A 14,090-nucleotide genomic window follows, 5' to 3' on the forward strand; every position below is an offset into this window, starting at 1 on the left:
AGAATGGAATGGAATTTTGGATTTTCGTCTTGGTACATCTTTTGTCCTCTCTAGTGTATTTCAACTTTGGGTTGCTTGAGTGTACAGAGTTAGACGAGAGGATTTGCCCTCGGCATCTAAAACAAAATCAGACAATATGCGCCTTATTTTTCATGCCTCTCAAACCTCAACTCTTTGAAACGAGATAATGCCAATGATCCATCACACCAATAAAAGAGTATCTGAGGGGATGATACCAATACCTCCATAAAAAAATAGTTACATACAATTGCCTCTACAATTTCTCAATTTGTTCGGCCCAATATGTTTTACGAGCTACTCTTATTTAAGAGGGAGAAGTTAGAACTTGGTTTAAGTCACTGTCAATTAACCTAATACACATTTTTGAATTCTCCGTGGACATTGGATGTTAGATTACTTGTTACATATAATTTCTAAATCCATCCGCTGTATTTCTACTGCATTAAAAGGTGCATGGGGCCAACATGCTCATGCTGGCCATGGAAAATATCCTTTTGCATGGCTCTAATGGGTGGGGCTATATATAATATTGAATATGTGGTGAGGTGGGGCTACTAATAGAAAGAAAGAGAGAGGGAAGTGGGGTTGGTGATACGTGCAGTGCATATAGTAAGTGTTGATAACTTTATATTAAATGAGTGAAAAGAAAGAGAGAAAGCAACTTGGGGGGGTTTTTGTCATCTCCGAGCTTATCCTCCTCCTCCTTTGCTTTCCCCTTCCTCTCTCTCCTCTTTCTGTCTCTTAACCAACTGGACAACTCTTCTGTCTCATCTTGGTCCATTTCTTCCTTCTTTTTTAGTGTCATTTGCTTCTGCAACTTCCTTCCCTCCCTCCCTAGAAAAAAAAAAAAGATAAAACATCACCAAGGGGAGGAGCATGGATGCAACCCTTTCTCCAGAACCCGACTCAGATGTTTCAAAGGAGCTCAGGCCAGAAACTCAGTCATCCAAAAGAAGGTACATACATATCTACCTAAGTCAAACAAGAAACGATGTACTGAAACAAGGGGAGAAGTGCGGAAGGAGAAACTGAGAGCGTGAAAATCACTGGCTTTAAATTTCATCTAAAACTTGTACGGGTATTTTTATTATTTTTGTTGTTAACACATGTATGTTGTTGTATTGTTGTAGGAAGTTGGCTCATGAGAAGACTGTTGTGACAGTGAAGATAGGAGCTAATGTTGGGAAGCTAAAGAATGAAGGGCCGCCTTCTGATCTTTGGTCATGGAGGAAATATGGCCAAAAACCCATCAAAGGATCTCCTTATCCAAGGTTTTATATTTTTCTCTTTGGCTCATGATCAATTGTTTTCACATTTTATTTTTTAATTCTTTAGTTAAATTTGAAGTCCCCATAGGAAAAGTGAATTTAGTATAGGAAGTTATTTCAAACTCCCCTGTTATTTCCCGACACGTCAGAGGAAGAAGATCAATGACCAAAAACGAGAGGAGTGCAAAAGGAGAAAACGGGGTTTAAAAACCAGTGCCCTTGATTATTTGTACTCATGTGCATGTTGCCATCTATGATCATATTTTATCAAGAATTTGCAAGCTTTGGTTGGCATATGGTGGGATTTCAAAGTTAGTACAATGTTTCAGTTTTGTTGGTATTTTTGTTGATGGTTGCTCCATGACTGACCGAGCAACCACCCGATGATGCAGGGGATACTACCGTTGCAGTACATCGAAGGGTTGCTCGGCAAAAAAACAGGTGGAGAGAAGCAAAACTGATGCTTCAGTACTCATAATCACCTACACTTGTAGCCACAATCATTCAGGTCCTCCTGATGTGAATGTGATCTCCACCACCCAACAAGAACATGATCAAAAGCAAGAACAAGAACAGGAACAGGAACAGGAACAGGAACAGGAACAAGAACAAGAACAAGAACAGGATCAAAAGCAGGATCAAAAGCAAGAACAAGAACAAGAACATCGGAAATTGGAAGAACACTTCCACTACATCGAGTCGCCAGTCAGATCTTCCCAGGAAGAAGAACACATTTTTATTGCTCACGACACGAGTTTTGGGTTCCTGTTGGATGAAAAGCAAGAGCCACTATCACTATCATATTCTCAGCTGATGAGCTTCTCAACACCCAAATTATCGGAAGAAAACAATGACTTCTTTGATGAGCTTGAAGAACTGCCAACATTTTCATCTTTCCCAAGCTTCATGAGGAGGACTAACAATCTTTCCTTTGGAATTGAAAGGATTCCCTCTGTCCCTTCTTGATCCATGTGAAATTCAAAGTGTTTGGTTTTTAGTGTTTTAGTGTTTTTAGAACAATGTACTTAAAATATATGTAATATATGTCGTCATCTTGTTCTTGTTCATCCCGCACAGCCCACTACCAGCGGTTGTTTCTTGTTGGCATCTTCTACAAATTTTTTTTTTTTTTAAATATATTTTGGTTCACAAAATGAGAAAGTTGGATCACTTTGTCATCGCTCATGACTCATGAGCATAAAGTTAACGAGTGGGGGTGGACAGTGGGTGGTGGTAGGTTCTTCAACCCTGTCATTCTAATACACATGCATACACATTCGAAAAGATTGGTTAGAAAATGGCTTTGATGGTATACACTTGGAATGCCACAATAACAATATCTCATTCAATTACACAGTCTCATACAAAAAAAATAAAATAAATAAAACACATGACACTACTTAATCAATATGGGAACCGCCATCGTAGCAAGCACCTGGAATGCCCCCAGCGATGATCGCCATCTAAGTCAATAACACACTTCATGCAGAAAAATCAAAACACACAACAATACGTGATTATTTTGGGATAGTTTTTCTCTCTCACACATTAACGGGCTATTTATAAGTTAATCAAAGATGGCACGAGATGCATAACAGCACAAGTTCATCCGACTTCTTTTGGGAATGAAGTGGTGTTGGGTGTTTCTCTTTTCCGTCCGTCCTGCTTTTTCAGAGAGCCGTGCGTCGTTGATTTGGTTAATATAATAGTTTCAAATTTTCTTTTTAATAATAATAATTTAACAAAATAGGTGTTTTATTTGTTTTCTGGTGTGATATAGTTGCAGATCCCCTTTACAAAAAGCCAAAGACCAAACTATAAGAACAATAATCCGCTTATGAACCATGCATGCAAGTCACGTGCCGTGTATGTCATTCAAGCTTTCAAGATGCCAATCATCATTTGGTGTTTTTATTCGACCAAAAAAAATCCAATTTGGCGTTTCTAAATATCATCAATCATTATCTTTTTTTGGCCACTCAAAATTTCCAACGTTAACCAAGTTCACCACCACCGTAAAACAAGATAGGAAAAATTCTTGTATCCGATAGTCGGAGCTAGAGAGACTCAAACCCACAAACAAAGGAATGCAACCTTTGCTCTAGGGTTTGTATCCCATGAGGCCTAGTGGTAGGGCTCATTTCATTGTGAGCTTGTCCGACAGTCCACCCGATCCTAGTACAAGAATTTCTGGAGATGTAATCAGGAAGTTCAAATTGACAATGTACGATGACTATGAAAACCCAAATTAATCGAAATTTCTATTCTTTCATGATTCAATGATTAGTTCAGAGAAAATCAACAGCAATACTAACGTCTCTCTACGCTGATTGACGGATATTAACGTCATTCAGCATTAAAAATGAACCCCCGTAAATATCACTCTCCTTGCCATCCAACTCTACAACATATCCATGTCATTACTCGCAATAAACCAACAAGTTCGGACACTAGATTCCCCTTTAACTGTCCGCAACAGTCTGCTCAGCAGGTTCATCTCCACTCGCTGTTGCGGCTGCCAAAGGTTGGAAGGCTTTGAGAGGATTCGATATAACACCATCTATAAGCCCGTATTCTTGGGCTTCCTTCGCACTCATGAAGAAATCGCGATCTGTGTCTTGGTTGATCTTTTCAAGACTTTGACCAGTGTGGTACGAGAGATAGCCATTCAAGTTTGCCTTATGGTGTAGCATCTCATTTGCCTGCACAGCATGTCAACTATTTAGAGATTTAATCGTGGGTTTAAAACAAGGCACACCAACCCCTTCAAGAAAATAGTAGACCAAAAGCCTTCAAGAAATCTTTAAAATCTAATCTTTCCTAATGGCGGGTTAAAATTTTCAAGACATCAAGAGTTCTACTTTAATATATAAAGGTTTTAGTACCAAAATAGACAGGCATGATGACAAGTAACAAAACATTAACCAAGATGTGATTGCTAAAGTAACATGAGGTCCCACTATAATATAAGGAGAGAGGTTTGTCCTTTTTGGCGTTCGGTTGACACAGAGAGGTTTCAAAACCGGAAACAAATAACATACCTGAATATCGATGTCAGTTTGCCCACCTTGAGCTCCACCAAGAGGCTGATGGATCATTATCCTCGAATTTGGCAAGCTGTATCTTTTTCCTTCAGTGAATTAATGCAGCAAAAAGGAAAAATACTTAGCAAACTTTAGGACACAGAACCACAAATTATACAAACCACAGGCCTACAGGAATTGAGTACCTTTGGTACCAGCGCTAAGCAGGAAAGCTCCCATACTGTTTATTTAAAAGCAAATACATATATCAATTGCTGGTGCGTGGTAACAGACATTTTCTTTTGGATGCTAACATTAGCAACAACCAACAAGTAAGAAATCTTGCCATCAATAAACTGCTCAAATTCTGAATACGTAGCTGATATTAAGAAATTACATACTTATAAGCATTAACAAACGATATCTTTTCACAAACTAAAGCTTAAATCTGCCTCAGCATCTCCACTCATACAGCCAGACGAATAATGAATAAAACACCCCTCATTTTTTCTAATATAAAATGGGAGAACAGAAAAAGCTAAGGAAATTGTGTTTAGAATTTCATCCCCAAGGCTACTATCTGTATCAATAAAGTTAACACTAGACCCGTAATGACACACACTTAAAAGATTCATATGTAGTAACAGGGGAAGAGAAGCGTATATTATAGAGGCATGTACCTAGCAGCAAGTCCAACGCAAACAGTGGAGACATCAGGTCGGATATGCCTCATTGTGTCAAAAATGGCCATACCTAAGCAGATAAAGTGCTAGTTATTCAAGTAACATATAACAATTGCCTTATGAACAAAAAACTGTAAACAGAGCCAGACAAGTTCGTAAGATAGATCGTACCAGCAGTAACAGATCCTCCTGGTGAATTAACATACATGACAATATCCTGTTCAGAAATCAGAAGAGACTAACTGATCAATCAATTGAAAAATATTTTACAATTCCAAAAATCACTGCAAGAAACATGCAATAGAGAGAGAGAGAGAGAGAGAGAGAGAGAGAGAGAGAGAGAGAGAGAGGAACTATAAGTCTATAAACGAAGAGCAGAAATAGAATAGTACAGACCTTCTGAGGATCAACAGCATCAAGGTAAAGAAGTTGAGCAACAATTATGTTTGCCATATCATCATCAACAGCTCCCCCACAACGTATTATTCTCTGACAGTCATATAAACAAGAAAAGCATTAATTATAAGAAACTAAAAAGCGATGCAAAACTCACCAAATTTAACAGGAAGAAAAACACAAATAGCTACTCCTTACATATTGGAAAAGCTGACTAATAACGCTTTGAAAGCGTTCTTGCACCATGGGGGGTGGCCCCTGTCCCTGTGCATATGCAGGGAAGTATGGCGAAGATGGAACTTGGACATCCTCCCTACAACATCAAAGTCATAGTGACATAAACAACTGAAAAATATGCAGAAGATTTAGTATCCGAGTAAATATTATTCACGCAGGCACTAATCAACACTGAACCCACCTTATGGACCAAATTCCTTGACGGGAATTCCTTTCCGCCGGTGTCCAAAATTCACCAGAGTAGATAGCTTTCACTGGAGAACTCCTTTTGCTGCTCCCAACTAAATTTTTCAAATTCCTGCAAAATTTCCCCATGGAAAAAGCTTTCCTTTACGGTAACATTCGCCAAAATTTCCAAATTAATTTCTGCGAACAAAGCAGAGAATTCTAAAGAACTGGGTTTAGCAGAAATTCAAAATCTTTGAATCCCATCAAATTTCTCACCAATTAGCTAAGATTTCTGGGTTTTCCTTCCTCTATTTTTTCGAATTACAGAACATGTAATATCTTACCTTAGCCAATCCAAGTAGTACTACTAAGGTAAAAAGAAATTGAAATAGAGAGAGTAAATTTGAATAGAAATGACCTTGAAGCAAAGCGGTGGAAGGGGAGAGAAAGGGTCTGCGGTTGGGGAGAAGAGCTAGGGTTTGGGGCGAAGACGAGGGAGTTGAATCTGAGTGCGGAGGCGGAGGTGGAAACGGAGGTCTGCGCCATTTGTGTGCTGCTCGGAGTGTAAATTATTGGGGAAGAAATGAAGAAGTTGAATTGTTTGGCGCCTTATCTGCAAAAAATAAAGAAATGAAGCTCACACGGCGGCAGTCTGCACAAGGATTGGAGGAGTCTGGAGTGTTGGAGCAAGCAACACCTTACCACCTTCCATTCTGTGATTATCTTCCACCCGATTCTTCATTTTGTTGGGCCTACTTCTCCTTCAAAGCCCATATCTATTGGGCCCATTTAGATGTAGCTCATACTCATAGTTTGGTCACAAAAGCATTTAGGGTGCGTTTGTTGTGCCAGATTATCTCGGACTATACTAGTTTTAGAGATTAAGTTAGAGTGGCTTAGACTAGACTAAGCTAGACTGACTTAGTGAAGCATTTAATGCAGTGTCGGACTAAACAACAGGATAACAACAAATTCTAATATTATATTTTTTTCATTCATATTTTATTAATACTATATTATTTAATACATATTTAGTAATATTTTATTACTTCCACTGTCTATTTCTTTTTTCATTCGGGAAACTTCCCATCTCCATTCCTGATTTTTTTTTTTTTTTTCCCTCTGATCTTCCTTTTTCTTCTTAATTTTGCTCCGACCCTCTCCCTCTCTTCGTCGTTTTCTCTTCCTTTCCACTCTTCTCCTCCCTCAAAACAGCATCATTCATCTCCCCCCCCCCCCTTTTGTTCTCTTTTTTTTTCCCTTTCCTTTTCTTTGTTGTTGTGATTCTTCTAAATTATTTATGGCACCATAGATTCTGATTTCCCAACTTCAAATCCCACGGAAAATTGAAATCGTGTAGAGGCTCCTCTCTACAGTGCCATGGATTTCACAACCACTCTGTTTCTCGCCCCTCCTTTGATTTTCTCAGAAAATCTCTTAGTTTTCTAGGAAAAATGAAGAATTTTTCTATTGAGTTTGTTGTTATTGAATTGATTTTTTTTTTCTTTTCAAATTTTGGTGGTTGGATCTTGAGAATTAGGCAGTGGGTGTGGTAGGTTTCAGATCTGGGTATAGGTGGCCAGAGTTGCAAAGAAGCAGACGACTTGCAACGTGCAGACTTCGTACGCAAAAGGGTTTCAAGTCTGGTGGTGTGATTTCAGAGTGAGGACAAAAAGCTAGCAATGCAAGCAGTAGCAGAGAGAGGTCTTAGCAGTTCCATCGTTATTGGGGGGTCTTGCTAAGACCTTTTAGCGAAGGGTTTTGTCCATACGAGTCCCCTTTAGTTTCATTAATGTTAATCTCAGCACAAAATAAAGCATCTAGTCCAGTCTAGTCCAATCCCACTTAGTGAGGGCAAACAAACGGCCCCTTAAGATTTTATGTTTGAAATTGGTCTAACTTTTTTTATATTTTAAACTAGTTTAATTAAGAGTTACTCATAATCACTTATGTTTGACGTGCTTTTATTATAATTTTATAAACATCTATATATTTTATAAAAGGACTTGAATTCTCGCCTCTTCTATTTCTCTCCCCTCACTTCTCCTCCTTTTAATCTAGACTGTACAAAAGAAATTTGATGGTTTAAAGTTGTGCCACATATTTAATGAGCTTCATTTTATTTATTTTTTACTGCTTTTTTCAACAATTCTTCGTCTTCTCCGCTCATGTCCACACCGTCATTTACCCTCTTCCTGCACGTCATTCATGGTTGGCTCCTCAGGTCGATCTTGTCGTCGTAGTAGAACTTGACAGCTATCTCAAAGATCTCAAAGTTGTCGAGTAATTCTTGAATTATGTCGTCATTCTCATCAATTTGTTCAACAACCCTCACAAGCGTTAACACAACAAGTAGGAGAGGATGAGAGAGGAGAGAAATAGGAAGAGAGAGAACTCTCCTCCTTTATTAAAAGTCCAAGTGCTAAGGAAAAGTACTTGGAAGTCTTTCCGAAGCACATTAACAGAGTCACCTCCAGAAAGTGCTTATACGACGCACAAGCATTTTTAAAATTTGCAGTCAAATGTAGTTACAAGCGTGTCCAGAAACATTTAAATTGCATGTCAGAAAACCTTCTTAAAATATTGCTCAAGACGCGGTCTGCAGTCAATTTGCTATGGCCTGGATTGGAAGATTCGAAAATTGCAAGGATTGTTTGAAACCAGCTGAAGTATGTAAATGTAACTTTCCCAAAGCGCACCAATATGCTCAAGTGGAAGTGCAAATGCAAAATACCATTGAGATGGAAGGGGATTATTTTATATATTGCGACGGATAAACAATCTGCACTTGTATAAGCATCTCTACTCTTGACTTAAAAATGTTATCCCACAAATCCCCTAAATATGTACTTAAACTAATTAGTTATCAACTACTCTGTGTAGAATCATCAGCATCCCCGCCAATGCGAAAAGATGCCGTTGAAAAGAATGGAATGTTGCTTCGCTCTGCTAGACGCTACTTCAAGGCAAGTCCAAGATTGTTTCCAGACATTAGCATGTAGTTCCCACCGCTGTCTTTTCCTGGATTGCCGTGTAGCACTTAAGACTGCAAAGAGGAAGCTGTGACTTAGAATCCCTATACTTGTATGGATTGGTACACGATGGACCCGCACAATTCTCACGCTGAGTTGGATAGCTGAATTTCCATACCACAAGATGTTAGACACTATCAGGAAACAAGCATAGACATAGGGTAAAATTTCCAAGAAAAGTAACTACCTGCAGGGTTTTGGGTCAAATAAACTTGGGAGACCCATATCATTGGAGAATGTAACTACAGTACCCGCTGGGCCCATCACTGTTCTGATGGTGTTTGGCGGAAGTTTCAAGGCGTTAGCAGCCCTCTCCTGCATAAAGTACAAATGAATGCTAAGCCCGAACTGCTAGCATTTTACGGAGACAGAGAAAGAGAAAGAGGAAGGGAGGGAGATCATCTCATAGGTTTCAATACCTGTGCAATTTCTTCTTGTCGCTTCTTTATCTTGTCTTCACGCTTCTTCCTGCTGGAATCTTGACCGAGAATTTTTCTAATAGCCTCAGCCTACATAATTCAATAACAATAAATACGTCTGATTTCTAGTTCTAGAGCTCCGAAGAAACTAATGGACATTATGAAAATAAAAGGCAAATAACAAACATACCTCTGATTCCCTAGCAGCCTTCTCAACCTGCATCCTTCGTCTCTGAGCAGCCTCAGCTTTCTTCAGTTGCTGCTCCACATCTGTAAGTTTTTCCTTTTGCTCTGTGGTCAACCAAAACAATAACATGTAAATATTACAATTAACTACAGTAATTCAAAGTATACAAAATTATGGCGGAAAAGCTCACTTCTAGATGGTGCAGGTGGTAATCCGTTTGGAAACTCAATTAAGCATGAACCAGGGGTGGCATCTTTGCTTGACTGAAGGGTCCTTTGACGAGTTGTGAGAGTCACTTCCTTCTTACCATCCACCAAAGAGTTAACAGCTTCTTTCTTCTGTTTCTTTTTACCTTCAACCTCGCCATCAGATAATGAACCTTGTTCTTCCTCATGATCAGTGTCGCCAGATACTCTATCAGTTCTCGACTTCCTTTTAAGGTCTTTATCCAACCTTGATGCACTGGCATTATCAATGTTGGAAACTGCAGAAAGTTTTCTGTGCTTCCTGCTTGATTCATCATCGTCGTCTCTATAAACTGCAGCAACCTTTGATATTTTGAGTTTCTCCAGATACCGAATCTCATCATCCTCTTCTTCATCTCCAAAATCTCCATCAAGAATGCGCCTCTTAGGCACTCGCTTGCTCTTACGAACTGGTTCAGATCCATCGCCTTCCTTACCATAGGTATTCTTTCCCGCTGTCCTGCCCATCGAACAATTATCCCTCCCGAGACTAATACCACTTCTTGAGAAATCCTTCCATGGAATTCCTTTTAACCCTCGCTTCTTATCCGAAGGAGAATGATTATCATCCGAATTTTCCTGCTATGAAAAAATTTGTTTAATGAAAAGATCTTAATAGACTAACCATTTATTATGTTCATATGCAAACATAAATGCAAAAGATTAATTTCCATACATAAAAAGATTCCAAATTTCCATTTATCTAATTAACACGATCCGCGTGGTAACTAGCAGACTGTCAGCTCTCGGTCAAATAAACAAGCAAGTTGATTACCACAAATTTAAAAAAAAAAAATTGACATTCTTTTTAATAAGTACACTCAAAGTTTAAATTTTTTAACAAACTAAGACATCACGGGCCCATAACACAAATGCATAAGCAATTAACCATAAATCAAGTAATATGATGCAAGATCTAAAAACTTTTAAGATCCTCTTGGTATAATTGGGGGAGATACTGAGTCCTTGATTCAAGCTAAGAAGAGCAATAGTTTATTACCAGAAGATTTTGCTTTTGCCGTGGTCTAGACACATCTGACAATCGAGCAGTCTTTGTGGTAGACCCACCCTCCGTTGTACCATTCAATGTAGAGTTGGCCTGAATTGTACGTGTGACACCGCCAACCTTGAGCTTAACCTTTTTAACCTTGTTCTCATTTCCAAATCCATCAAACCCTGACAACCCAGTACTTGGACTTTCACCATTCCTCCCATTAAATGCACCAGCACTTATTGACTCCGATATCAAATCATCCTTCATTAAGCTTGAGCTCTTCCAATTAGCAGGGGCAAGGCAACCTTCACTAGAACGCTTGTTATTGCTCTCATTCCGTCCGTGCTCATTCTTGTAAAACGAATTACATCCTCCACCCTTACTATCCTTTTTGTGAGGTTTTTCGCCATTACCTGCCGCAGAAGAACCCCTGGCCATACATTCATTAAGACTTAATTCTTTTCTCTTTGAATTGGCATCACAACCTGCATTCTCATCACTAGAGACCTTGCTCTGATCATCCGAAGGTGTAGTTGATGACAACGGTGACTCATCATGGAGTTCAGTATATGAATCAGGTCGAGGTCGACGAAACGTTTGACTTCTCTTCTTTCTTACAGCACTGCTTATACTGTCCAATCTATGATTGTTGCCCAAGTCTTCCATGAGACAATCTTGTTACAACTCAGTTCTTCTGATGGCACTACTTATCAAAACATGAAATAAGAAAAATAGAACGCCAACGAGGTACTCCAGCAAAGCCAAAAATCCTACTCAAAAACAAAAGGAAACATATTTAATTGCAAACTAGAATATCATATGCCATCAGTAACACAACAGCGCATAGGAGAAGGGTGTAAAGCACTCATAATATGACACCCGCGAAAACAACAACAAACAGAGTTAAACCATGACATTCAATTAGGAACAGAAAGCGACTAAGGTTGACAACAACACAAATTGGTATTGGTAGCTGATCATATGTGCAGGTGAAAACCCAGAATCCCAGTAGCTAACAGATAACCAACAACAATAGCAATCAAACCGATGACATTCAAACACGATATAACGAGCATTACCCTAAAAACTCAACTAATTCCATTAAAGTGCTAGAACGAAAACCCCAAATCAACCAACCATTCACAGAAAGTAGCAGAATTTAGAAGCAATATGAAATAAAGTCCACAAATTTACGAAATTAAAAGCAACCCAACCAAAATTGCATACCTCCAAACCTAAAAAATACACCAATTCAGAACACAATCAAGACAAGAACAATGGCACACACTCATCACTCATCACAAACAAATTGAACACCATAAACAAACACTCACCCAAAAACCCACATATAACAGATTGAAGTCGAAATAACCAAATAGAAAAACCTAACAAAATAAACGTAAACACAACCAATATACCGATCCAATACCTTCGCAAATCGAACCCAATTGGGGTATCGCCCAAAGCCGCCGCAGCGAAAACAATTGAAACCCTCCGCAGAGAATAACAACCCAAGTAGACAGAGCAGAGAGAATAGAGAAATAGAGAGAGAGAAGCTGGGAGAGAATGACGAATTGGGAATTGGGGTGGGGAGAGTAGAAAAAGAATGCGGTGGGTGTCTGGTTCGGATAGAGAGACACGCGGTGGAGGAGCTAGGGTTAGAGAAAGGGAACAAAGTGATAGAGTGAGAGTTGGAGATTTTAGGGTAATGTGATGAGGAGAGAGAAAGAAGAGGGAGAAAGGAGGGTGGTGGAGAGAGAGGTAAAGGAGAAGAGAGGAGAGAAGGGGGGGCTGGCTTGGTTGCCTAATTATCTTCGTGTTCACCATTTTGCTAATTCCACGACCCAAAAGCCCAAGTTTTTTTTTTTTTCCACCGAAATTCCCCTCTGCCTGTGACCTTTATATTTTCTTGTTTCTTCTCCGAATCGGCCGACTCGCTCGCTTTCAACTCAATCCCCCTTCTTTCCTCTTCTTATTTTCCCTCCCTCCCTCTTATGCTGCAAGTCTATGCGCAGGTTTACCATGCTGCGCACTGTCGGCTTGTGTAGTGAGGGAGTCATTTTCTATTATATTAGTTACTCACGCGAGGACTGAGACGTTGACCTCTTCCTTTTTCTAGTATATAAATCCAAAATTTGTACCTTTTTTTTTTTTTTTTTTTTTTTTTTTTGTGGGGGGTGGGGTTTGGTACTATGAGGAGCCGCACTATGATTCTCAGTCCCATGCAACGGAGAGGAAAAGTGCTACCTAATGGCACAAGGAGTATCAAAGAACCTAGAAAGAAGAGACGAATACCACCAAAAATAGGCATACCATAAAATTGAGAGGCGAAGAGGAAACATCTATCCTAAAAAATTACAAAATTGGAGAATAGGTAGTCCGTCACGAGAGAGGACCATCAACAATGAGGGAGGAGGCATAGTTGCTCAACTCATAAAGTGCACCTCTCGAATTGGCTAAAGCTAAAGCTACAGTAGCATGGGCTGCTCGATTGAAAGATCTCAAAAACCACTTCCAAATGATTGAACGACACAAACTTGCCTTCTGAAAAATAATGAGAAAATTTCTCCAAGACCCCTTAGTTCCTCTATATTTGATAGCATCGATCACCAACTTAGAGTCACCTCTATAACAATATGTTAAAATAGTCTTTGCCTCCATTTCTTTCAACGTCGGATAAGTGAAGAACTTAGTCTGGCCACAAATTAAAGAACCTCTTCGATTGCAGATAATAACTCCTACTCCTGAAACAGAGCCCTTCCAAAAACCATCAACGTTGACATCGTGGTAAGTGTCAATAGGGAGAGTCTAGGGGGTGAAGAGGGATCATCGCACCAAAAAATAAGCTCATGCCCAACCATACTTTCTACTTTAAAAACTCGTAATATTCTATGATCAATAATCAACAAATAAGAACTAATTATCTATTTAAAAATAATATTAAAACAGTTAATACTAAATATAAAAAGCCGCTAGGAACTCACTTCTCACTCCCTATGTTTAGGAGCTCCTAGATGAATCCCTACCTTAGGAGGTGGATAGGGTATGATTCGAGTTGACTTTTTTTTAATCCTCCCTAAATTCTACTCAGATCATCTCGAATGGTGGCTTATAATCTAAAATTTCCCTAAAACCTAAAACTTAAAACGAAGGCAAATACCGGTCCCAAATTTAGCCCACAAATTGAAATGGGGCCCACGGATGAGAGTGAAAAGTGGGCTGTGAAGCCCACATCCCAAAACCCAGTCTCTCTCACGCGCCTCACGCGCCAAATCATTGCAGTTGAAGGCCCACCCACGTGGGTTGTCCCCCTCTGCTATCAATTTTACTGTAGCCCAACGACTACTTTTCTTCATCCAACGACTCCATTTAAATGGGCCGTTGGTTAATCCAACGGTCCAGATTCAAATTATTTTT

General features: G+C 39.3%; 3 protein-coding genes across 4 annotated transcripts; 1 reads left to right on the forward strand and 2 right to left on the reverse strand.

The window, feature by feature from the left end:
* The first annotated feature begins 669 nt into the window (after positions 1 to 669).
* On the forward strand, positions 670 to 2,356 carry LOC137716189 (uncharacterized). Its single transcript, XM_068455600.2, has 3 exons — positions 670 to 977; positions 1,152 to 1,292; positions 1,682 to 2,356. The coding sequence occupies exons 1-3, from the start codon at positions 898 to 900 to the stop codon at positions 2,253 to 2,255; spliced, it is 795 nt and encodes a 264-aa protein (XP_068311701.2). The 5' UTR covers positions 670 to 897; the 3' UTR covers positions 2,256 to 2,356.
* Positions 2,357 to 3,537: 1,181 nt separating this feature from the next.
* Positions 3,538 to 6,513, reverse strand: LOC137715114 (ATP-dependent Clp protease proteolytic subunit 5, chloroplastic). The gene is made up of 9 exons (XM_068454341.2): positions 6,215 to 6,513; positions 5,810 to 5,926; positions 5,590 to 5,704; positions 5,392 to 5,484; positions 5,167 to 5,212; positions 4,993 to 5,065; positions 4,519 to 4,553; positions 4,331 to 4,419; positions 3,538 to 3,991 (listed from the first exon to the last, which is right to left on the reverse strand). Exons 1-9 carry the CDS (start codon positions 6,340 to 6,342, stop codon positions 3,752 to 3,754), a joined length of 936 nt encoding a protein of 311 aa, XP_068310442.2. The 5' UTR covers positions 6,343 to 6,513; the 3' UTR covers positions 3,538 to 3,751.
* Positions 6,514 to 8,532: 2,019 nt separating this feature from the next.
* On the reverse strand, positions 8,533 to 12,715 carry LOC137715790 (uncharacterized). 2 transcript variants are annotated; one of them, XM_088690451.1, is made up of 7 exons: positions 12,103 to 12,715; positions 10,680 to 11,443; positions 9,625 to 10,258; positions 9,438 to 9,538; positions 9,248 to 9,337; positions 9,016 to 9,143; positions 8,533 to 8,932 (listed from the first exon to the last, which is right to left on the reverse strand). In XM_088690451.1, exons 2-7 carry the CDS (start codon positions 11,337 to 11,339, stop codon positions 8,788 to 8,790), a joined length of 1,758 nt encoding a protein of 585 aa, XP_088546577.1. In that variant the 5' UTR covers positions 11,340 to 11,443; positions 12,103 to 12,715; the 3' UTR covers positions 8,533 to 8,787. The 2 variants fall into 2 exon arrangements, with proteins under 2 accessions (XP_088546577.1, XP_068311239.2); XM_068455138.2 differs by having other exon boundaries at positions 9,625 to 10,261; positions 12,103 to 12,604.
* Between the last annotated feature and the right edge of the window lie 1,375 nt (positions 12,716 to 14,090).

This window comes from Pyrus communis, chromosome 3 (genome assembly GCF_041283825.1).
Source record: "Pyrus communis isolate YQ-2024b chromosome 3, ASM4128382v1, whole genome shotgun sequence".
NCBI classification, from domain to species: domain Eukaryota; kingdom Viridiplantae; phylum Streptophyta; class Magnoliopsida; order Rosales; family Rosaceae; genus Pyrus; species Pyrus communis.

Bases quoted from the DNA above. Each gene is read 5' to 3' on its own strand.
- LOC137715790 (XM_068455138.2), bottom strand. From the start codon at position 11,339: ATGGAAGACTTGGGCAACAATCATAGATTGGACAGTATAAGCAGTGCT. The intron at 9,144-9,247 runs GTATTGAAACCT...TACTTTATGCAG, and splicing joins GACAAGAAGAAATTGCACAG to GAGAGGGCTGCTAACGCCTT. The intron at 8,933-9,015 runs GTAGTTACTTTT...ATGGAAATTCAG, and splicing joins TTTGACCCAAAACCCTGCAG to CTATCCAACTCAGCGTGAGA.
- LOC137716189 (XM_068455600.2), top strand. From the start codon at position 898: ATGGATGCAACCCTTTCTCCAGAACCCGACTCAGATGTTTCAAAGGAG. The intron at 978-1,151 runs GTACATACATAT...GTATTGTTGTAG, and splicing joins ACTCAGTCATCCAAAAGAAG to GAAGTTGGCTCATGAGAAGA. The intron at 1,293-1,681 runs GTTTTATATTTT...CCGATGATGCAG, and splicing joins AAAGGATCTCCTTATCCAAG to GGGATACTACCGTTGCAGTA.
- LOC137715114 (XM_068454341.2), bottom strand. From the start codon at position 6,342: ATGGCGCAGACCTCCGTTTCCACCTCCGCCTCCGCACTCAGATTCAAC. The intron at 4,554-4,992 runs GTACATGCCTCT...TTAAATAAACAG, and splicing joins TGCGTTGGACTTGCTGCTAG to TATGGGAGCTTTCCTGCTTA. The intron at 4,420-4,518 runs GTACTCAATTCC...AATTCACTGAAG, and splicing joins GCTTAGCGCTGGTACCAAAG to GAAAAAGATACAGCTTGCCA.